Source organism: Phocoena sinus, chromosome 8, assembly GCF_008692025.1.
Source record: "Phocoena sinus isolate mPhoSin1 chromosome 8, mPhoSin1.pri, whole genome shotgun sequence".
In the NCBI taxonomy this organism is placed as follows: Eukaryota; Metazoa; Chordata; class Mammalia; order Artiodactyla; family Phocoenidae; genus Phocoena; species Phocoena sinus.
In genome coordinates this window covers 46,578,442-46,603,240 of record NC_045770.1, presented here as the reverse complement: position 1 = coordinate 46,603,240, position 24,799 = coordinate 46,578,442, and the positions used below count along the sequence as shown (strand labels likewise).

The window sequence follows — 24,799 nt, the reverse complement described above, 5'->3', positions numbered from 1 at the left end:
AGTTCCGCTTTCTGGCTGGGAAGCCACAGAAACTCAGCTTTTATCTTCTGAGTTGTTTCAGAAGCTTCTCTGAACTACCCCTCCCCTCCAGCCAACAACATCAAGGTCCAGAGATACCTGTGCCTTGCAAAACTCTGCCTGCCTGCCCTATTCAGAAGCTGGGGAAGCGATGGCTCAGCAGCAGGGCTCTGGGTTACTTGTGGATGTACTTGTGGATGACCGTGGGTACCGCTTAACACCAGCTTGCTCATCTGAGAAAAGTCACGCCCCTACCCTACTGCTTCTCCAAGACCCACCTGGAGGGTTTCAGAAGCACTCCTTACTCCACTCTGGTCACAGTGTGAAAATCAAATGAAATACTGAAGGGGAGTCTCCCTTAGCACCAGAGTACCATGAAAGGGTTAATGAGCAGAGATTCCCTACTTAGGGAAGGAGTTCTTCATCTCCTCTTTTAAAGGTAACTGGAGAAAACACCAATAAACAAGAAAAACTGTGGCTTAGAACATTCTGAACCTTTGAAAGGGCAGCCCTGGAGTGAGAGAGAAGGACCGTCCTGAAAAAGGCCGGTGACGGGGCAGGGTAGAGACTAGGGGCAACCTGATCAGTCCTATTTGACTTGTACACATGCCAAACTATGCACCCAATATTCAGAGCTCCTGGTTTTTCTAGAGAAGTCAGAAATCCAGGGTTTAAAAAAAATTTTTTTTTCAAATGAAGTCTCTTAATTTTAAAATGTTGTCCACGAATTCAAATTTTTCAAAAGTCACTTTATTTATTCAACAAACTTTTATTTATTATCTTTTGTATATCAGTTGCTATGCTAAATAGGTTCTGTTGATCCAAAGATGAATAAAAGAAAGTACTTCCCCTCTAAGACAATTTAAGAAAACAGCCCCCACAAACACCCAGGGAATTTAACAGAAAATACTTCTACCGATTATATGACTCTCAATGTTTTTAAAAATTGTATTTGCAAATAAGACGATCAAATTTTAAATGGGACAACTGCTCTCACTTGAGCTATAGCATATAAAATTAATAACATTAAAAAGTAATATTAAAATTAAAGTGAGTTTTTTTCAAAGAATTCCTTTTCAACTGCTAAAATTTGTTTCATTTTTTAAAAATTGACTTTATTGCTAATAAGACCAGCCAATGTGCCAGAAGGAATCTAAATAGGATGCCAATACATACTGTTCACAACACAGATTCAGAATTAAAAACTCTTGGCCTTTTTTGGGTCCAGGTCTCCTTAGACAGTTTTCCCTCCAGCTTTGCTTTGACCCCAGCCACTGTGAGAAGAGGATATAAAACACTGTGGGTTCCAGAATGTTCTGTGCCTGGAAGATCTCCATTCAGAATTTTTGGCCAAATGTCCCATTAATTCCCCTTTGACTAAGGCACTTTGGGGTCAGATGAACTTGGGGTCTATGAAGATTACAGAAAAGGGACTGGGTCCACAGTTCACACCAAGGCTACATGTTTCTGAAATTTGGGGTGAGGCCAGACTCTGCTGTAGGGATTTAGGAGGGAGTTAGCCCGGGGCAGCCTTTCCCTAATGAAAGAATTTGTTTTTCAAAAGTCACTTTAAATCAAACATCTCTAGGGACCAAATCGACTGGCTGCCCTTTTGTGGTCTGTGGTTCCCTGGTAAGGGGACCCCCTCCTCGGCCAGCCTTAGGCGTCTGCAGTCTCTTCCCTGCACTGCTGTGTGTGCTACAGCCGCCTCGTCCACCTCCAGCAATGACAGAGTCCATTCAAGTGCCCTTCAGTGTTGTACAGAATTTATCATAGTTAATCCTCACAATTTCCTGTTGTGAGATCAGAGAGGTTATCCGAACACACAGCAGGTAAATGGAAGATTCAAGACCAGAACTCAGGTCTGCCTGGTTGCAAAGCCAGAGCTGACTCTTCTACATAGTTTCTGAGACTGACCTCTGGCCTCCTCCAAAGTGAAACAGGAGTATAGGGGTGGAGGGGGAGAGGTGGCCCCAGGCATTCACCCGTCCACTCTGGGGTACTGCAGGGTGAGTGGCCAACAAGTCACCCTGTTTGTTCCTCATCCTCAGGCTCCTGTCTTCGGCAGCACAGACAGTCTACTGTAATTGTTTCCAGGTCAGTCTCTCTAACTAGCCTGCAAGCTCCTTGAGGTTGGGCCTGTGCACCTTCTTTAACCCTGAGCCCCCAGAGAACTCTTACAGAACAGATGTTACTAAATGGCTGTTGAATGCAACTGAATTAGATGCACTGGCCCAGATATCTACTCACGAAACTTATGCTTTTCCTGGAGGCTCTGGATACTTCGCCTTGTTTGAGGCCTGCCGAGTTCCACCTCTCCCAGGGTGACCCCAAAGCCCTCATTTCTCTTTCTCTAAAATCACAACAGATGCATCTCCATCTCTCTGGAGACACTTAGAACTTAGAAGGTTCTCAGAATATGTTGGTTGAAGTCCATGGATACTTAGCATTCAAGGTTCTATTTTGAATTCATATCTTGATTTCCCAGTCAGAGTGAAGCAATGTGGGGTCGGGGTCTGTGTTCTTCTCATTCTACACTCCTCAAAGCAGAGTCCTGGGTGCAGTTTTGTAAAGTTACGCCCTGACAAGAGGAGTGATGGGGACCTGAAATCCAGCCCATGAGCCCCTCACCAAGGCCCTGTGCCAGCCTGGAGGAAGCAGTGCTTTTCTCTTACTGGTTAAAAGGGGGTGTCTTTTCATCTTATTTTTTAATTCCTCATAGCTTGCACAGAGGCACCATAGATGTTAGTGCAGACCCCATCTCCCTGCTCCTGGCACAGGGCCTGATACCTGGAAGATGTTCATTGTGTCCACCTACTGAGTTCATTCAACTCAGCAAGCATCTACTGAGTGCCTACTGCGGACAAGTTTCACCACGGCTGAACCGTCCAGGAAGGAGGAAAGATTAGTCTGTAGGACCTCAGAGCACGGGAAGGCTGGAGTTAACTTCCCATCGAGTGAGCTGGTTTCCCTTAATGTGCTCAAGATTTTATTATAGATTCATCCTAGACACACCTTGGAAACTTGCTTCTTCTGGGACTGGGACCAAAAGTTGCAGGGCCAAGGCTTGCATGTAACCAGAGTCTAAGCAGATAGGCAGGAAAGAAGAGCACAGGGCACATCACACCCAGACAGAGATGTACGAATCGAGCTCTTCACTGAGGCCAGGACTGGAGTCCAAGGGCCTCAGCTGTGGGCTCAGGCCTGGCTGCTGAGAGCCAAGGTCTTGGCCTACTGGCTCTGGTTCTGAATGTCCCCGAGAGGGACAGAAGTGGGTGGGACACAAGGAGAGGTTGGTAGAGAGAAGCTGTACTCAATGCCTGGTGGATAGAGGTGGCCCAGGGAACTGGCAGGGATGGAGGGAGGGAGGGCCTGAGAGCAAACAACTCTCAGCCTTCCAGCATTGCCCCGAGAGGTACATATACTGGGCTTGGTCAGGTCCAACCACTCCCCTGCTCGAGTGCCAGAAACGCCCTCACCAAGCAGCCAGAAGATGTTCTGTAATTTTGCTTCACCCGTTTGTTTGCAGAAGTGACAATGATCTTAGAATCCAGAGTCCCTGAAACTCTTCCATAGAAGTCCCCATGACAGGAGGAGATCTGGGGACACAGCCAGAGGCTAACACGTTTCTACAAAGCTTCACCAATTTTGCATTCTATATTATATCCTGTTTGTTACATATAAAAAAGTTTCCTTAAATGTTTCAAGTAAAATTGATGCTCCAGGAAACAGTGCCAGGTTCATTTTTGCCACTCTGCATATGCGTCCCGTCCCCCCCGCCCAACACATACACTGCAGTGTACGGCCAGGTGTGAAGACATCACTCATCATAAACCTTTTCTCTTGGTGCAGAATGTCCCTGCCCTCTATCTTAGTCCCTCCAACGCCAGACCGTCCAAACTCTACCCCTCAACTCAAGGCCTTGCTCCAATGTCACCTCTTCCACTAAGTCTTCCCAGATCCCCTTCAGGCTAAAAGTAATCTCGGCCTCCTTGAACACCCCCAGCTCTTCAGTGTGCCTTGTTTATCTCTGATCAGCTTCCACCTGTTAATCTTTTGTGTCTCTGTCTTATTTTCCTCATGAAAAGTCAGCCACTTGAGAAGAGGGTCTATGTTGGAGTTTTCCCTGAATCCACCATGGAAACTGGCAGTGTGTATATTCATCAGGTACGCAATACATGCACTACTACTACTACTACTAGACATTTTCACACGGATGCTTGGTTAATGCAAGCCTTTACTCCGTGGTGCATCTGTGCTCGGCTGTAACTGGTCTATGGTCTGGGCCTGGGGAAGGGATGCAGTGTCTTGCCTTCAGTGTTGTAATGGCCCATTTCATAGCTGAGAATGACTCTAGTCCAGGCTGAAAGGATTCATCCAACAATAGAGCAATATCAAAGAAAACAGGGCCATACCTTAATATTATCTTCTGGCCAAGAGTTCAGCATTGTTGCAAGATGGCCCTTGTCATGAATGGTGATAAACAGCCCACTGGGAAAAGAAAAACACATACACACAGAGAAACCAGTCAGACTAGGAACAGAGCAAAGACTACAAGTACTGTGTATCATTGCATCAGTTAATTTTAACCATAGACCTGGGCAAAAGGGGTCCCTGCCCAAAGCCCCAGCAATGTTAGAGAGCCCTGCTCTGGTTTTCCTCCAAGTCTTCCCCTCCAGAGGGCAAAGAGGTCCACGGGGCCGAGGGATGTACCCACCCGGAGCCTGTGTTCACAGAGCCTGTACCTTCCATCCTCTCTCTAGATCAGGCACACAGGACCCCAGAATTCTCTGATTGAGTGGTCTCAAGGCTGCTTTTAGGGACTCTGTGAGCCTTTTCTCTGGGTCCCTCCTTCCAAGTACAGACTACACTGCAGTGGGTGGATCCCTGAGCCTGGGGCTATGACTAGTACTTGGACGTGTGGGTTGTGATGTCCAGACACTCATACACATGGCCTCTTGCAGTGGGGGATGGAGCTGGGGATAGGAATGGGGGGGGGCTGCCAGCCTTGAGCCAGTTTTAGGGTCTGAGAATTCTAAATTCAAACTTGGCCTTCCAGACCATCACGAAGGTATATTTGTAAGGGTAGGAGGACGAGACATATTTTACTCAACAGTTTATTAGCAGTTAACAGTTATTAACAGTTACTGAATTTTGTGACCCATTATCTAAGTCATGCCCTCGTCAATAGTAAACACCCATGGCCCTGCTCTTTGGTCTCACCAGGCTTGTAAAACTCTCACCCCTTGAGGAAACCCACTTTCTGTTCCCTGTGCATCTCCACCCAGGCAGCCGAAGGCAGATGGAAACAATCCTACTACAGGGCAGACTGATCGGTGCCACCATCCACTCATCCCTGTCAGCCCACGTAGACTCTCAGTACTGACCAGCCTCTGTGCCCACAGAGTTTCTCTGGTCAAAATTCACTCTTTTCACTCTTTGCAAAGACTGTTTCAAAATCCTCTGTTCTCAAACCTCCAACTGCCTCACCCTTCCCCCCGCACTGCCCTTGTCTCTGATGTCACAGGAAGCATCTCTGTCAGTTTCCCACCAGTGAATCTACAAACTTCTGCATCCACAGCCAACCTCTTCATTCCTCTTGTTCCAGTGAAAATTACAGAGCCTCACACCAGTTGATTATCCCTCCTCCCTCTCTCTGTCTCTCTGAATCTCTCACTCTACTAGATTTTCCATTATCTCTAAAATATGCCCAAGTCCATCATCTTAAAAGCTTCTGACTTCTGGCAGTGACAGAGTCACTTGGACAGAGTAACATTTCTGCAGATAACAATGATGAGATGGTTAATCGTTAAACAATGTATTGTTATTGTTACGTTACAAAATTATTTTAAATTAAGGCAATGGAAGTTGGCCCAAAACAGGCAGACACTGGACGGGAATCTACCTTCGAAAGCAGGAATTAGATCCTTTGAGATCTGCAAATTTGCAGCTTTTTCCTGAGAGCAGTCTAATCTGCAAGTAACTTGGGGAAGCAGAAAGCCAAAGTCTTACTAGCCTGAGGTGTCAGAGAAGTGAGCTGGAGCTGGAAGAGCAGTCAGGAAGTGAAGGGGAAAGTTCTGGAAGGGAAGGAGATGCAGAGAGGATGAACTTCCAAGTCTGTGTGTAAAACCTGCCCAAATCACTGGCTGACCACTCAGGTATGCATACCCAAGGGCCTGGTAAAAAAAAAAAGAAAAAAGAAAAAAAAAGCTGCAGCTGAACGCTGAAAGAACCCAGCAGAGATTTCCATTGCTGCAGACCCGTAGGGACAGAGTTTGGAATTTGAGTCTGGCCAAGTTAAGTCCTTCCTAGAACAAAACTTACTCTTCTGAGGAACAAAACAATCTAGAGTTCATAGAATGTAGGGTACAGAGAGGTCCATTATAATAGTCTGCTTACTTTATACATGTCAGACATTTTCCATAATAAAAAGTGTAAACAAAACAAGAAAAATACCACCAAAGCCCAAACTACTCTTGACTTTCACGCTCCTTGTCGAGACTGTTCTCTCTCTCTCCTTCCTTCCATAGCCAAATTTCTTGAGTATTGTCTACGCTGGCCATCTCCATTTTTACATCTTCCCCTGAAACATGTCTTTTCTTAATATGGTGCTGCCAACACTGCTCTTGCCAAGGCCACCGATGACGTCCACGTCCCTAAATGGCAGCAGCTTTCTAGTCCCCATGTCCTTTGGCTTCTCAGCAGCATCTGACACTTTAAACCACTCCCCACCCAACCTCTGGCTTCTGCGACTCCACTCTCTGTGAGTCTTCTTCTGCCTCTCAGGCCGGTTCTTCTTAGTCCCTTATGCTGGCTCATCCCCCTATCAGGTGTTACAGCTCCTCAAAAACTTGCACTACCCCACTCTCCTCCTTACTCTTATTCTTTCTCTGTATAATCTCATCGGTGCCCAAGGCTTTTGGCCAGTGACTCTCAAAGATCTGTAGACCAGAGATTCTCACCCTGGGCACTGTTCACATTTCGGGTTGGATAACCCTTTGCTGCAAGGGGTGGGGATGTCCTGGGTGCTGTAGAACGTTTGGCAGCGTCCTGGTCTCTACCCACTAGATGCCAGTTGCACCCCACGCCCTGTTGTGACAACCAAAAATGTCTCCAGACATTCGTAAATGTCTCCTGGGGAGCAAATGTGATGCTGGCTTTAGAGCCATGGCTCTAGATCCTTATATTTAACTGCCTGCTTGACATCTCCACTTGTGTGTCTCAAAGGCACCTCAAACCTAACCCGTCCGGAACCAAATTTACGATCTAAACTTGCATCGCTATGACTCAAAGACAAGACAAAACGAAAATCCAAGACAGACCTGATTCTTTTCTCTTGCTCCCTTTCTCAGTGACTATCACCCCCCTACAGCTAGTTTAACAACCTCAGACCCCTGGAAGCATCCTTGACACTGTCCTCTCCCCTTTTATACAACCCCTTGCCAAGTCCTTCCTTTCTACTCTGTAATTAGCTCCTGGTTCATACACTTTATTTCATCCACCACACCACCTACCTGGTCCAGGCTCCCAACAGCTCTTCCTTAAAGCACCAAAATAACTTTGTAACATCCTCTCTTGTCTCTATCTAATCTATTTTCTACACAGTAGAAAGAGTGATGTTCTTGAAATCAAAGCCTTACCGTGCGATTTATTTTTGGCCGTGGCTTGTGGGATCTTAGTTCCCTGACCAGGGATTGAACCCGTGCTACGGCAGTGAACGTGCTGAGTCGCAACCACTGGACCACCAGGGAACTCCAAAACCTTACTGTGTTATCCCTTGTGATAAATATCCTTCATGTCTTTCCATGGTTCTTGGAATGAAGACCCAAGTCCTTAGCATGGTCTACCAGCAAAGCCCTGTGTGGCCTGGCATTTGTCAACGTCTTCATCCTTATTTCATTCTCCAGTCATCGGCTGCACTGGCCTTCTTCTTTCCATTCCTCCATGTGCCATGATTTTCTTACTCTAGGGCAAGTTCACACACTGTTCCCTCTGCCTGGTACCCCCTGCCTCTCTTCACTCTATGTTTAGTTAATTTCTACTTATTCTTCTGATGACTTCCAAGTCAAAGCCGGGGCTCCTTGGTATATATTCTCAAAGTACCCCATACCTACATACACAAACCTGTTACAGTGATTTGTGTGGCTATTTGGTTAATATCTTTCCCCCGTTAGTCTGTAAGCTTCATCAGGGCAAGGTGAACATTTATTCTGTTGTTGTTGACCACTGTATGCCCAGACATAGTCCATAATGGATGCTCATACATAATTTCTGAATAAGTGGAGAAGTGAACTATAAAGATGGTTGAAGGTTGAGGGATGAAGATGAAAGGTGCTGAATAAAGTTGGAGCGAAGGAAACTTTCATGTGTGTTATGCTGTATCATGCTCAAGGGATCAGTGTGCTGAGCTGGGTGGTGCTGGGCTGTGCCTGTGGCTTAGAGCGGGGAAATGCACGTAGGAAGGCAGTGGACAGGCCAGTGGGGAGGAAAACCCCAGAGCCTACGACTTGGGAGTTGCAGGGCTCTTTCCAGCATGTTGATTGGGGGCAATGTGGGTCTTTGAATTAACTTATTCATTAGGTTTGAGAAAAAGTTCCAGGGGTTTGTCGTGCCATTCTGAAATGATCGTGGGGCACTCAGTTGTATCAATCAAGACAAAACCAAGTATCGGATTGGCTTTTTGGAACTTGTCGCTAAGGATCATCTCCAGGCAGTTTGAGTTTGGAAAAATCACACTGTGTTGATAATAATGAACTCCAAGGACTGAAGTTCAGGATGCTTCAAGCCATCCTGAAGTTTAAATGGTGGTATCTGTCTTGGTGTCGGTAGAAGGGTAAGTGGGCCAAGGTGAGCCTATACATCTGGACACTTTCAAGGAACCACCCCCTGTACCTCCAAACCAGCTGCTGCTCTGAGGTGTGGCCTGAGGAGGTCTTGTTAGGGCTGTGACTCTTCACCAGCTTCTATTTTTCCACAGCTGCAGCTCTCATATTCATAAGCAGCTTCCCCTCAGGTCATCCAGAGCTAGTCACATGGAACAACAATGCTAACAAAGAGGCCAGTTCTTTCCAGATGGAAAAACCAGGTCTCAGCCCAAGGCTCACTGATGACTCATCTGTGACCTTGGGGAAGTCATTTACCCACATTAATTAATCCCAATGACGCACTCCTGGCCTTTAGCAGCTCTTGACCCTGACCTGTTTTGGAAATGTACCTCAGCCAAACGACTCCTGTTCTCAACTTTGCCTTTACCAGATAGAGGCTTAGTAATGATATTCAGCAAAAAGCTCACATGTTAAGGGGTAAGACACAGGCACCATTTTAGACCTTAGCAAAGCTCTGATGCAGTTAATTCTAAACACAGGAAAAGTGTGATTGTGGAAATAATCTGGTACATTAAAATAGGCTCTCTTTGTTGAAGATAAGAAGAGGGCAGAGGGACACTTCAAAGGAATATTTTTACAGTTAAATTTGAGCTATTAAAATTTCAAAAGACTCCTTTCTTTTTTGCATATATAATTTTATTCTCAGAAGAGATCACACTGCAAAAATAAAACCTTTTGAAATGTATTAACAGCTTTTAATCACTTCTCAAAGTACACTTCCGTCTATCACATAACTTGCGGCTACAAATCATCCCAAAAGGAATGCCCTGGATGAGGATTCTGAGATATCTAGTCCAAAGACCTCACTTTATAAATGAGGACACTGAAGTCCAGAGAGGTGATGTGACTTGTTTGAGGTCACACAGCTCATAAGCACCAGAACCTGCTTGAACCAAGGTCCTGAGTCCAGGGCTCTCTCTACTGACCCAGATCGCCTGTTCTCTCCATGGATCTAGTTCCCAACAGACAGCTAGGGATATGGACTGAAATGTACCAGAGATGCACACTGGGGCCACTAATGAAATACTTTTCTCTGATGCATGTTCGTGAGGAAGTAAAATGTGCAGAGTGAGGGATTATGATGATAAACGAATGGACTGCAGGTTCCAGTAGGATCCTAGGGGGTTGCTTGCCAAATTTCCTGGTGGAACTGTATCTAGACCAGCTCAAGAAGAAGATACTTCCAGGGAAGAAAACTTCTTAGATGTCCTCAGCAATCTACTTTCAGGTTAGACCACTTCCACTCGAAGAGTGGGGCACTATTTTCTCCAGCAATCCATGGTGATGGGGTTGGTTCTTACCTCTGCTGCCATGGTTGGTTCTTATCTCACTTTCTCATTTCTCAAGTGAGAAATGCAGACACTCATTCCTCTGCATTCCTTCTTAGCGGCTTCAGGAAGAATATCTAGGTGCCATGGGAGGCACAGCTACCCACACCTGCTTAGTCTCACCAGAGACCTCAGGCCCACAGGAGTCCCTGAGGCTGGCGTGGGGATTTTCAGGGACTACTTCCCATAAAACAGATCACTGAAAGTGAGGAAGCTGCAAGCGGCTCAAGTGAAGTTTTAGAGGAGTGGCAGAGGGAAGGTAGCATAGACTGGGGGTTAAATGTACGTGCTTTGCAGCCACAGCACTGGGTTCAAATCCTGCCTTAGCTCCTCGCTAGCTGTGGACAGGCTGCCCCTTCTTCAAGCTTCAGTTCCTCATCTGTAAAATGGAGAACTTGACATCAGTTGCTTCATGCCTTCGCTGTAAGGATCAACTAAGACAATGCATATTTAAAGAGTTCACCGTGGTGCCTGCTGGCATGTAGTTAGTGCCCAACAAATGGCAGCTCTTAGCGTTGCTGAGTTAGTGTAGTTCATGGTTAGGAGTGCAGGCCCGGCAGTCAGACCGCCTGGGTCCAAATGCTAGCAAAATGTCCAGTGAGGAACCTGGCTTATAGTAAGTGCTCAGTAAACACTAGTAGCTAATCATTAATTTGTATTTTATACCAAGACTTATACCAAGTTAATGTGCACGTTTGCCAGGAACTAGGATTTACAGTTATATGTGCTTTTGGTGAAACAGGAAGGCAGTCAAAGTTCGGTAGAAAATCTTGCAGTATGAAGGTCACTGAGTGAGGGCAAAATAGAGTCCTTTGGTGATGCACAGTTGGAACTAGCAGTTTTCCACATTCCCTGCAAGAGCTTGTATTCAATAGGGTGAGATCAAGGGCAGCCTGAGAGGGAATACAAGTCACAAAAGGGCACTATTCACTCACTCCTCCATCCATCCATCCATCCGTCTATCCACTGGGCTTTTGAATATTTCAGGAACCCTGTTTGTGCCTTATGCACATTATCTTAATTCCCATGCAACACTCTCAGACAGGCATCATCCCCATTCTACAGATGAGATTAAGATGGAAGAGGTGTGAAGGTAGAGGTGAGGTTTAAACACACGTCTCTTGGAGCATGGAAATGTGGCTCCTTTAGGTGTGGGATTTGGGACAAGTCTCTTCAATTCTCGGTGTCTTCGTTTTCTCTTCGGTAAAATGGGCACAATGGCTTCTCCATTATGGAGTGGCCGTGAGGATGAAGAAAGGCAAGTTCACACGCACTCTGCACACTGTAAAGCCCTGTAGACATGTGACTCTTCATATCTATCTGGCCTTGACCAATATGGTAAGTCTGAGAGGGGGTGTTAAGTGTGCCAGTCTCTCTGGTTTCCCGACGGCCCTTTCTGGGTGAATGGGGTAGTAATTTGGGTGCCGAGGAGCTCTCTGTATTCCACAGTTGGGTCTGTTTTAATCTTTTCTCCATGAGAAGGAGTCAGACCCTTCCCCCCACCCCCAAAATGAAAGCTGCTCTGTGAGACATTGGCTCTAACAGCTGGTGGCATGTTCTACCACCCCGTCCTGAGGCACAAAAGGAAGCAGGAAGGTGGGAAGCTCCAGGAAGTGCTGGGTCTGGCTTCGCACTGACGGGGAAGCATTTCCAGCTTCTGACTGAATTATAGGCTGCCCCGGGGATCCCGAGGCACTGAGCATCCTGCAGTGAGCTAACACAACCTGAGCATTCATCCCGGCTAATGACTCCTTTGAGTAATTAGAACGGAACGCCCTTGGCACTCCTGGTGCTGTGAAGATGGGCCTCTGGGTGAGAGGCTGTCGTGGGAATCTCTCATTGTTAACAGCCGTTAACTGGAACAGGAAAAAACAAAAACCAAAAAAAACAGAAATAACTGTAGCTACTGATACCTTCCCCCAAGTTTTTCCTGTTTACTTCAGGGAAGCAATTTTGGAACTTGAGGGAAGAAAAAATATATATAGTAAATATGATAAGCTGCCAACCTATGGAATCAGGGCTTAAATGAATGTCTTCCCTGCTTTACAGAACATTCCTGAAAAGTCGTGAGTTAATAAAATATATCTAAAATAGTACCATATGTGTACTCGGGAGGCTGCTGTTTAAAGGGAAGCTGCGGAAAATTGTTCGGGAGCATAAATCACTGTCCCCTGATTTATGGCTTTCACAAATTTGAACTTTCCTATTTTGGTTTCTAGAAACAGAACCCAGGTTCCTTCTCAGCTGACGCTTGGACATCAGGGCCTGAGAAGGAGGGACCAGAGAAGGGGGCAGCCCCCTCTCACATGGAGTTCTGGGGTAAATTTGTGGCCAGGGAAGGGAATGGATTCACGCTTAACAAAACTAAACACCTACTTTATTCTTTCTCATACGTAACTCATTTGGCCTAAAAGACATATTTGTTCCAGGCTGTTCATCCTGCAACAGGGCTGACCTGACACATTGGGCTGGAAGCGTTTAAAGGCCAGTATGTGATTCACCATCTTCTCTTTTTCCTTTGCCGCCGCCATCTGTACTGTTCCAGACGAGGCTACTACCTCAGGACCTGGCTCTGGAGTGAGGAAGACGCTGAGCACAGCCCCCAGCTGACCCACGGGACACGATACAGAAGCACAGAATAAGCTTTAAGGGATGTTTGTTCCATAGCATCATGTAGCATGGTAAACCCTGTTCCACAAAACCTTTCAGAGATGCCCATTATGTTAAACGAGATATTGGCACTCTGGTTAAAGCAGAGGTGAGAGTCTTCCTTCTTGGAAGGTCTTCTCACTACTCTTCATCTCAGTAGTCACTGTTCCTACAACGACCTCAGGCAATGACAGCAGAGGAAAAGAATTCCTGATGGGAGACGGTGCTATAGCACTGCGGGTTAGTGACTGTTACTTAGAAAAGTATATCTTTAATGCATAGGTCCTCCTACTAGACTATATGTCCTATGAGGGCAGGACGACATCTGTCTTGTTCACTGCTGCAACCTTGGGGCCCAGCATAGCACCAAGCACACAACAGGTGCTCTAGAAGCAACATACGTGTTGAGTATGCTGAGTGGTGCAGAATGTGGGTGCTGAAATGAGACACAGCTGAGCCTTTATGTTTTCCGTTATAAGTTGGGCATATAATAACACCTACCTCAATGTGCTTCTGTGAGGAGTCAATGAAATAATAGATCAGGTACCTGGCATAGTGCTTGGCGTGTGGTAAATGCTCCATAAGTGGTAGCAGGTATTGGTTACTTATGCTACAGAGCAATAACATATCCAAATATTTTCTGGGTGACAGAAAATTCCAAGGCAAGAAAATGAAACAGCTCTGAATTGAATTGTGTCCCCCTCAAAAGATACACCGAAATCTTAACCCCTGCTACCTGTGACCTTCTTTGGAAATAGGGTCTTTGCAGATGTCATTAAGGTGAGGCCATCAGGGAGGGTTTTCATCCAAAATGACCAGTGTCTTTATGAGAAGAGGTGAAGACAGAGGGAGACACAGGGAGAAGATGGCCACGAGGTGATGGAGGCAGAGACTGGAGTGAGGCATCTATACAGCAAGGAATGTCAAGGACCACTGCCAGACAACAGGAGCTACGAGAGGCGAGGAAGTCTTCTCCCCTACAGATCTCAGAGAGACCTCAACTCTGTCGGCACCTGGATTTCAGACTTGCAGCCTCCAGACCTGTAAGACAATAAACTTCTGCTGTTCTAAGCCACCCTGTTTGCGGTATTTTGTTACAGCAACACTAGGAAACTAGTACACCAACATCCAATCTGTGTGCAGTGGCCATGAGCAGTGGTGATCATGATTCCTTCCCTGAACCTGTCTTAAAACTCAGTCTGTTGGAATTTCAGAAGGGCAAGCCCTGGTGAAGTGTCCTCCCTCCCACAGAGGCCTGTAAATTACACACTATCTCCAGTTTCCATCAGGAGCCAGAAAAACCCCCTTGAATTTTAGAATTCAGTTACAGGAGAGAGAAAGAAAAACAAAGATAACGTTCACTTAGGAGAATGTTATTTCTTGAGAAAAAGACTCTTAACCCTTATCTCCGCCTGCAGAGGAGGGACCCTTAGAAGCTTCCAGAATAGAAGTGAGAAAAAACCCCCAACAAAACCCACTCAACAACACAAGATTCATTCAAGCTTCTTGGCACCGAGTCGAACAAAAAAGGAGGACTTAATTAAAACAGGGTCAGCGACATCAGGCAAACCACCGAGGCCGGGCTCAGGAGGAGGGACGTGAACTTTCAACTTTGGAACAAAGGCTCGCTGTTGCCACGGAACCACCATTCTGCACATTTTTGGCAGCCAGGGAACCTGTCCTCTGAAAACAGGCAAGAGGCTATTTTTAAAACCCAGCAACGGCCTCCCGGACTCAACAGCACAGCAGGAGAAAGTAGGTCTGAGAAGTCCCAGGGCCTGGCTGCCCAGCACCTGGTGAGGCAGAGCCTGACGATGCAGCGAGGTAGCCATCGTGCCTGGGAGAAATTAGGAATCACGTTCTCCCCTGGTCCTGTGAAATGTCCTCGGGGGAATGCGAATAAAGCGGGGCGGGCACCTGTTAGTGGTAGGTCACTCACCATCCTTCTTTGGTTTTAGTTTCTACCTTGAGGGACATTTTGATTATTTTTAACCCACTGAACCACAGCTAATTTCCTGGACCTCGGACGGCCCCTCCTGTTTCCCATTCTGTCTCCTCCTAGGTGGGCACGTGGCCCCTCCCACCCCAAGGAGGCCCCCTTTCCTTCCGACCCTCCCAGATGACACTGAGGTGGAGCGTGCCTGTCTTTGGAGTGAGACTAAAGGTGAGGACGGTGGTTCCGCCCGCGTGACTCCCGCAGCGGGGCCTCGGAGTGGGCGGGGCTTCCTTGAGAGTACTGACCGCCTTGCCCCCTGCTCCGGCTTCTTGCATCCTGCTTTAGGCATCCAGCACTGTGCTGGGCACATGGGAAACAAGGAATATAATGGGGTATAATGGAGACATGATTGGAGGATGGGGAGAACCATGGAACGAGAAGCACTAGGGTGGCTAAATCACAGCGAAAGAGCAGCAGAGCTGGGCCTGGAGCCTCCACTCTAGGGCACTCTGGCCCTTCCCTCTCACCCTCCCTCCTTTTGCTGCTGTTGGACAGTTTTCCCCAAGAAGCCCTGAAAGCATCTTAAGAGCAGTTCCACCTCCAGTGAGTACCATGGGTCCCCAGTAGAGCCCTATAAACATCGTGTCCACTTCAGAAGGGAATCTCTGAATAGATTTCTTTCTCTCCTTCCCTGTGTTGGAATGGAGTGGTTGGGAAAAGGGCACTAGAAAATTTCTGCTACTATAGCCAGCTATGTGAGTTTGCAAAAGCTATCAGACCTCTCTGAGCTTGTTTCCCCATCTGAAAAATGTAGAAGGTAGATCGGATAACCTCTAAAAATCTATGATCCTATGACATAATCTAGCAAGACCTGCAGACTAGACCTAGAACAGTTGCAAGAGCATGAACTTACAGCTAGACAGACCTGGGCTCAAATCCCCAATCTTACCCTTATTTGCTGTGCAACCTTAACAAATTACTAACCTCACTGAGTGTCAGTTGCTCATTACTAAAGTGGGGCGCTAATTAATAGTTAATTTAATAATTAAATCCATCTCACTAAGCTGGTGTGAGCGTTAAGTAAAACAACACAGTGTCGGTCACAAGTAGCCTCTTGAAAAATCTTAAGTTGGAACATAAGATGTATTTCTCAAAGGAATGAATTGCGGTTTCCCTCCAAGAGACACAGAAATTCATGCTGTGGTTCCCAGGTAGGGCGACTACATATTCTGGTTTGCCTGTGTCTTGAGACAACTATTGTTTGTTTTTCGTTTTCACTCTCAAAAACTTACTGATGTGCAGGTCCAGCCTATTAAATTTAATACTGCAAACGTTTATGGGGAGCCTAGTATGGAAAGACAGGGTCATCTTTTTGGTGGCATCATTTTGAACCCTTCCCCTGTGTAGTCATTAATTTTAATCCTACTTGCCACATAAAGTATCTGTGAAGTGGCTTGTAGCACCCACAGTCTTTTGCTATCTATGACTTTTTGGAACAGTCTACAACGTACCCTGTGCCAAATTCTGTAGAGCTGGTGTTGAACCCAGACAGAGGATGGAGCCTTGAAGTTTCTAGACCTGTAAATTTCAGGCTTGTCTTGGCTCCACGAGGGCCTGATCTTTGGCCTCAAGTAAGTCATGTCATTTTTACCTCAGTTGCGGCAAGTAAAATGTAGGAAAGAGAGAAAGAGAAGAAGCCAGCGTTTGTTTAGCTCCTGCTATGGTCTGAATGTGTCCCTCCAAAATTCTTATGTTGAAATCCTAATGTCCAATGTGATGGTATTAGGAGGTGGGGTCTCTGGGAGGGGCATTTGGGTGGAGCCCTCATGAATGGGATTACTGCCCTTATAAAAGGCCCTGGAGAGTTCCCTAACCCCTTCTGCCATGTGAGGGTACGAGGACAAGTCTGCCACCAAAACTGAGCCCTCATCCCACCATGCCACTGCCCTGATCTCGGACTTCCAGCTTCCAGAACTGGAGAAATAAATTTCTGTTGTTTATAAGCCACCCAGTCTGTGGTATTTTGTTATAGCAGCCAGAATGGAGTAAGACAGCTCCCACTGGGAGCATGTTACAAATGCTACACCATTTACTCATCACCACGAGTCATGGAAGCTAGGAAATTCTCATTTACACCCCGGAGAACTGAGGCTCCATGAGGTAGCAGCGCTGAGACAGGAAGTAGTGTAAGTAGTAAGTACAGGCAAGCCTGTAAGAAGCCACCGAACCTTCATGTCTCTCTTGTTGAAGTTTCGGGAGATAACCTGTAAAACACTAAAGTCCTTCAGAAGACAGGCTCCTACTAACATAGAGAAAACCTGGAATAGGTTTCTAATTGTTTCAACTATTTTTTTTCTTCCTGGAATTTGCAAATATCACTTGTTGCTCTAGTGTTTTTGATTATGAGATGCCTTTTGGCAGGAGAAAATTGTTCCAGTCGAATTCCAAGGGTTGGGGGAATTTTTCCGTCTGTTCTCCTCGAATAAGAAGGAGCCTGATAAGGTGTACAAACCACTGTAGAAGAAAGTGTGGTTTTCATTTTTAAGAAAGCGTCCGTACATGGAAAGCTGATGAAGAGTGCCCTGGTTACCATCACATCATTAGCTGACTAAACAATTTATAATTGGGAGGAAAAAAAAAAGGCCGCAAAGATGAAAATTTCCGCCAAAACTGACACCCCTGTCCAAATAGCAAATCACTTAAGAATCTGAAAATTCTAATTTTGCAACTCACAGGTGCTTCCAATTAGAACAAGGAAGGTTAGTGTGGTTTCAGCTGCTACTTGAAAATATTAAAACATGCCAAGAAAACTCAGGCAGAGATGGTACAAAGGAGTTTCTTTTTCTACTGAAATATTTACTCCTCCAACAATAATAATCACAGAGGCTTCAGGCCCCGTTTTCCCTGAGAAGCCACACTTAACACTCTTCACTTTCTTTTATGGCTGTGAACATGGCACAGACCCACACATGCCTCCACTTTATAAAACAAACACACACCTTCCTGCCGTCTAGAAGGTCTCTAGTTAATCTGGGTCTCTGGGCAATAAGTTTTTGGAACGTGGCTCTGTTCTAACATGAACTTCTGATGTATCCAAGCAAATAATCGTTAAACCTGAGAGACTGAAAATGCTATACCTCTGACTCAGAGGCCCTGCCAACGAGTCGTTTGTTTACAGGTATGTGCCAGATCGGGAGAGAGAAACATCCTGTTTTTCTGAAGCAGGTTTGAGAAGTAGTCCCACATACTTTTTCCAACTGAGTCATAAATCTCTGTAGCCTCAGCTTGAGAAACAGGCTAGGAGCGCAGGACCCTGTTGAGACCCACTGAAACAACAGGCCCCTAAGCCAAGGGCAAAAGCTGAAGTTGTAAAAGCTCGGATCAATTTTATGCTAGCACTTATGAGACAATTCTATGGGTAGACATCTGAGCCCTATCTTGAAGCAATTTGTAAGCGGAAGATTCTGCCCACTTTAATTTATCGTATAAACATTTCTGGAGCTATCACCGTATATTAGTCATGAAAGCTGGAATTTAATAAAAGAGAACAGAATGCAGTTTTCAGAGAGGACAAAAGTTCACTGGGAAAACATATGTGCAAACCTCAGGGACCCTGATCACTGGAAGCAAATGCAAGAGACAGCTAAGTGCCTGGAACCAAATGTATGAAAGGGCTACTCATCAGGTATAATTAAGCTGGGGTGAGGTGGGTGTGGGGCATTTGATGTCATTTGTCATTTTGACTGAGTTTAGTCTTCAAACTATAAATCTCTTTAAAGGAAGAAGTCTCAGAAAACTCAAGATCAGGAAGGTGAAGGCCAATAAAGTATTTGCTCTGAAATGACTGGGAAACGACGTGTGTTCCAGCGGGACCCACTGAATTCAAAACACCAGAGTTACTGTGAAGCTCAAGAGCAGAAGCTCAGACAGACTTAGGCTCAAATCTCATGTCTTCTGGTTAGTAGCTGAGTGACCTCGGCAAAGTACATCTGAGCCTCAGTTTCTTCATCTGTTAAATAGGGACAATAAAACATTTCTAATCAAGTTGCCTGAAAATGATGAAAAGAGATAATACATGGAAAGCAGTTAGTACAATGCCTGGCACATTTAGTAAGGGCTCAATAAATGGAAGCTATTTTTACTATTACTCCATGTAAAGTCTCCTAGAGAATCATTGGTATCCGAGGCTTGCCATTAGTAGCAGAATGTGATGAGGAAGGCTGAAAAAAGTTGACTTGATCCGATTATGTAGGTATGAGCTATATGCTTGCAGTATTACTTCTGTTTCTCTATTAGAATACCTTGGGTCTATACAGCTAAACCCCAAACTATTAGATGCCAGAAATATCAAATGGGGAGCTCAGTCATGACCTGTTCATGAGACTGTGCCACTATGAAAAATTTTTACTGTTATGCTGAGAAACACAGCAGGTCCAGTCTTTCTTTTCTACTGGCTGTGAAAGCTAAGCACTCATTCATGAATTATTTCAACAATTACTTATTAGACCCCTCTTTGTGACAAGACCTGTTCTAGGCATTTGGAATATTCACGTCAGTTAACAAAACAAAGATCTCTGCCCTTATAGAACATTCATTCATTCATTCATTCTAGTATATGGGAACTGCCATACTAGGAGTTAAAGAAAGGGAAAGGGCAAAGTTACAAAGATGAATGAGACACACTGTCTGATAAGCTCCGTCAGATAGAGGAGAGAGTGATGGAGCAGATCTGTAAATAACTACTGGATAACAATGTAGTAAGTTCACTAGCAGAGGCCACTGTGGACAGACATAGAAGAAGGATCAAAATATTCTGCAAGCAAGAGTGTGGGTACAGAGACTAAGGAGATGGCAAGAGATGAAGACATTTGGGATGATTTTAAAGGGTACATGGGAATTCGTCATTGGGTAAGACGGGGAAAGGCCATGAGGCAAAGCGAACATCTGCTGGTTTCTGTCAATGAGGGAAGCATTTGGTAGAATGTAAGTTTAAAAGAAAGTATAATGTATAAACTAAAGTAGCTTATTTCAGAAATTCAACTGTTATCAATCATGGAATAATTAAACTCTGGTTTTTGTTTTGTTTTAAAACTAGGACTAAGTAGAAAACAGCTTTTATTTTCCCCTAAGTTTTCCCATCAGATGAGATGTCAGCTCAGGCTTGAGTTTGATTTCTGATGCTCTGCTTACCCAGAGGAGAGTTTATGAAATTATGATCCATGTGCTACCAATATAGTCCATAAATTTCCTGTAGGATAATGAGTTTGGGTAGTTTTTTTTTTTTTTTTGCGGTACGCGGGCCTCTCACTGCTGTGGCCTCTCCCGTTGCAGAGCACAGGCTCCAGACGCACAGGCTCAGCGGCCATGGCTCATGGGCCCAGCTGCTCCGTGGCATGTGGGATCTTCCTGGACCGGGGCACGAACCCGTGTCCCCTGCATCGGCAGGCGGACTCTCAACCACTGCGCCACCAGGGAAGCCCCAAGTTTGGGTAGTTTTAAAATAGAGATTCGTGTGCCCTACTCCTGACACAATGAAACAGAATCTTGGGAAAGGGAGCTAGAGTCTGTAATTTTTTAAAGTGGACTCTTATGAAAGTTTCAAACCACTGGCTTGGGTAGAGGTTTACTCTCAAACACCCCCGTTTCTGGTTTGATCATCAAAATCATTTCATTACCTATCTACCCTAATTCTAGCCAGCACTTTACCTGATTTTGCTCTACTATTACTTGAATTCAAATTTCCTGCACCGTCTTTGTCTAGAGAGAAAGAGAGAGAAGTTTCTCTGCTCCTTACTACTGGTTACCCCACTCCCACCCCCATAATGAGCCAAGGAGGTTCACTCCAGCTTCATCTATTCTTCCAATCAGTGAAAAAGTTACCATGACAACCTCACATCCACGTCCCTCCACTTGGCTGCACACAAGAAGCACCGCTGGCTCACGCAGGGTCCATCCTGCACCGGCAGGCAAGGGCAATCTATTGCACCTATTTGTGGTGAGGACTGGACATCGTTATTAATCCTTTGGAACCAAAGATTCTGGAAATGCAGCTCATGATCTCATTCCATTCTTGTTGTTGGTTTCTTCCCAATTGATAGGCCTGGATTTGGAGATAAAGTTATTTTGCAAGTAATAGATAGTCTGTTCTTTAATCATACCAGTAACATAGAGGCTCTTTGCAATTACTTTTACCTCTCCAGCCTCGCTTTTAAATTCAGTTAAATTCCAGAAACGGTTATCGAATGCCTACTATGTCCCAAGTCCTGGGCAAGTCTTCCTGCTGAAGATTCTTAAAGGAACCAAATGTAATTTACATTAACATTAAAAAAATTAGGACATAATGAATTTTAAACAAAATTACAGAGTTAAAGCTCTTTGTTTTTATGGAGCCATTAATAATAGAAGCTCACTCCTCAAAGATCTATTAGAAGTCATCAGGAAAATAAGACTCTAAGTTTCTTCTCTCCATCGATCCTATTCTTCTATCCATTGATCCTTCCATCCATTCTTCCTTCCATCTAACAAGGAGTGTATCCAGGCTCTCTGTTGGGTGCTGGGTATCCAACGGTGAGCTAAACAAATATGGTTCCTGCCAGTCGGAAGCTTATAGTCAGTCCAGTAGTGGAAAGAGTCCTGAATGACAAATAGAAAGCTGCCAACTCTAGGTGCAGTTCTCTCTCTCACTATTTGTAGAGAGCCTGAGGGAGTCAACCTCTGGATCCCCCATTTCGTCACGTGAAAGGGGCTGCCCTGTGTTTCACAGAGCAGTTGGCAGGATTGTATTTGAATTCACCTTCAAACTTCAAAGTGTTATATAAATGTAAATAATAATTACGAATTAAGCTTGATTCAAATGGCGGGGGAACACCTACCTATCTCTCTGCACAGCAGTAAGGGAATAAAGAGTCAGGAGACCTTAGTTCTAGTCCTACTGTTTCCACTGATTTGTACCCCCGGTGGGGAAGGTGTCATGTCCTCTCTTGGCCTCGGTTTGAGCTCCATGATCCTGTCACTGTAGGATGCAAAGAGAGGCAAACCGACAGAAATGCTTAGTTCAAGGGTCTCTTAAGAGGGAATCTATTCCATTTCTTTACAGACAAGGCCTCACCTAAGACTTCCTGGAGAGATGTGACTCTTCTCAAAGTCCTCTTAGGAGGCAAACGTCTCAGCCTGTCTTGGAACGTGGAGCGGGGAGCTGTCTGGGAGCTGTGGGGAGGGAGCTGCCGGGGGCACACAGGTAGCATCTGTGTTGGCTGTGCAGCGGGTGCGCTTAAATGTGGAGCCATCGAATAACCTGATACCAACTCAAGGACATATCATGGGAGCAGGAAGTGCTTGGTGTGTCCTTGCTATGTGTCTGAAGGGCTCTGCCTGTGCAGGTGTGAAGATCCTGCCAAGGTGCAAACCCTGGCTCTCTTCCCGTGGCTCTCTAACCGGGCACCTTGACACGGCCCCACGGCCCCCGTCTCCCCGCAGGGGACTCCAGCCGAGACTGATGCACGCGGGCTCCTGCAGATCCCTGTGGCTAATTTCATTCAGTCTAAGGAACGTGTTTGCTTAGCTGTCATTTTTTTTCTTTTATAAATTTACTTATTTTTGGCTGCGTTGGGTCTTTGTTGCCGAGCGCGGGCTTTCTCTAGTTGCGGCGAGCAGGGGCTACTCTTCATTGTGGTGTGCGGGCTTCTCACTGTGGTGGCTTCTCTTGTCGCAGAGCGCGGGCTCTAGGCCCGCGGGCTTCAGTAGTTGTGGCACGTGGGCTCAGTAGTTGTGGCACACGGGCTTAATTGCTCTACTGCATGTGGGATCTTCCTGGACCAGGGCTCGAACCCATGTCCCCTGCATTGGTAGGTGGATTCTTAGCCACTGCACCGCCAGGGAAGTCCCGTAGCTGTCATTTTGAGGAGGACATATGTGTGGGACACATGACTCAGAAATGCTGAGCAATGCAGGACTAGAGGGAGTTCCAATGTGGAAGGAGGGAGAGGCCCTGGAACAGAATAGACTTGGGTTTGAATCCTGCCACTTACTAGCCCTTTGGCTCCAGGCAAGTGTCCCATCACCTCTGAACCTCTCCTCTGTGACATGGGGACAGTAACATATTCTGATTTCTCAGGGCTGTTGTGAGACTCAAAAGAGTAAAGGTCACCTGACTATCGTGGTCCTGACCCCTCAACAGAAGGCAGTGGCAGCTGTTGTTCTGATCCAGCTCACTGTTCCAGTTCTGGAGCCCAAGCTCAACTTTCCATGCCTGCCACTGCACTGCAATGCAGTTCACATCTGATGTTTCTTCTTCTCTCTTTCACCTTCACATCCCACTAGTCTTCATATCCCTCAGGCTTCTCTTTCTCAATGTCCTGCATTTTCACCCTTCATTTCGGCATCTCAGACTCTGTCAGGCTCTTGTCTCATTGTCCTTCAGCTAACACAGCAGTGCTCTGTGGACGCTCCTCTTTAGTCCTCCGAGAACTATCCTCCTTGGAAAATGCTTTCAGTGTAGCCCCCCTCTCAGAAGTGTACTGTGATCCCTGATGAGCGAATCCAAAGTCCTCACTTGGCCTCACGTTGGCCTTACCGTCCCCACCCACTTGATGGAGTGATCTCCTCACACATGCTGTGCACACGGTGGTGGTGAGTCCTCTGTCCTGGAGAAGCTCCATCACCAGGGAGAAGAGGCTCAGAAGGACATGATGATGGGCAGTAGCCAAGGGTGTGTGCTTTGGAGCCTGGGTTCGAATCGCAGCTTGACTGTGTGCTAGATATGTAACTGTTTTCAGGTTATTTAAATCTCGGTGCCTCCGTTTCCTCTGCACCCCAGACACACTCTTCCTCATCTGTTCCTTCTCGTCCCATTCACACAAAACCTCTCCTTCCTAAGTCCCAGTCCCTGAGTCTGTTTCTGTGAGCAAACACAAGCTTTCGTGCATTTTACAGGTTAATGAGAGATCAAGGTTATTTACGGAAAGGTCTACTCAACTCCTGATTGTATGTACGGATTTCCTTCTCAGTAAGGAAATTCTCCCACACCTATTCTTTTGATCACCATGGTTGGGATTGCTAGAGACAAAGGAGGAAAAGTACAGAGTCAGATAAAAAAGAAACAAAAATCAATTTGTTTAAATTGCCAGGGAAATCTGCCTTCGGCTAAAGGAAGTCAAACTCAGAACATCCTGTTCTAGTTAATAAAGCTCATCTGCTTCCAGCTTGAACAGAAAAATAAAATCTTTCCATCTGTGTGAGGCCGCTCAACCTTTTCTACCTTCACTCTGAGCCCCCTACACCCAGACTCATGGGTGCCGGTTGCGGGTGAGGGTTCTCTGTCCTCCCCACACGGCAAGCTGCTCCTGAATGCTAAAGGCAGGTCACATGCAATGAAGTACAAACTCACTTTTTCGTCTGTAAATCTTTAAACTTCCTCTAAAAAAGACGCCACTTCCCTCAGTTATTGAAACCCATGTAATTCAGACACAAAAATAAATGACCCTCAGTGGTTTCCAGGAGTGGAGTAGGGGAGGGAGAGATGAATAGGCAGAACACAGGGTTTTTAGGGCAGTGAATATACTCTGTATGATACCATATTATACATTTGTCCAAATCCATAGAATGTACAGCACCAAGAATGAAGCCTCACGTAAGCTATGGACTCTGGGTGATAATGATGTGTCACTGTAGGTTCATCAGTTGCGACAGATGTAGCACTGTGGTGAGGGATGTTGTTTATGGGGAGGCTGTGCATGTGTGGGAGCAGGGGGTCTATGAGAAGTCTCTGTACCTTCCCTTCAATTTTGCTGTGAACCTAAAACTGCTCCTAAAAAAATAAAGTCTTTACTAAAGAAAAAATAAAAATTAGGAAAAAAAAAAAAAAAAAAAAAAAACCAGGTCCTTCTCTCCTCCATCTCTCGGTCTCAAAGTGTTTCTGTGATGTGGGATCCAGATACAATTTAACTTACACCACATGACATTCATGTCAAATGACAGCTGAACAA

The 24,799-nt window shown here is 45.7% G+C and overlaps 1 protein-coding gene across 6 annotated transcripts in view; it reads right to left on the bottom strand.

Moving 5' to 3' along the window:
* The window catches only part of ME3 (malic enzyme 3), a 297,110-nt gene that overhangs the window by 61,059 nt on the left and 211,252 nt on the right, over positions 1-24,799 (bottom strand). For all 6 annotated transcript variants that reach the window (XM_032641780.1, XM_032641779.1, XM_032641778.1 and 3 more), the window contains one exon: positions 4,434-4,509. In XM_032641780.1, coding sequence (XP_032497671.1) covers positions 4,434-4,509 — 76 coding nt within the window. The remainder of the gene's footprint in view (positions 1-4,433; positions 4,510-24,799) is intronic.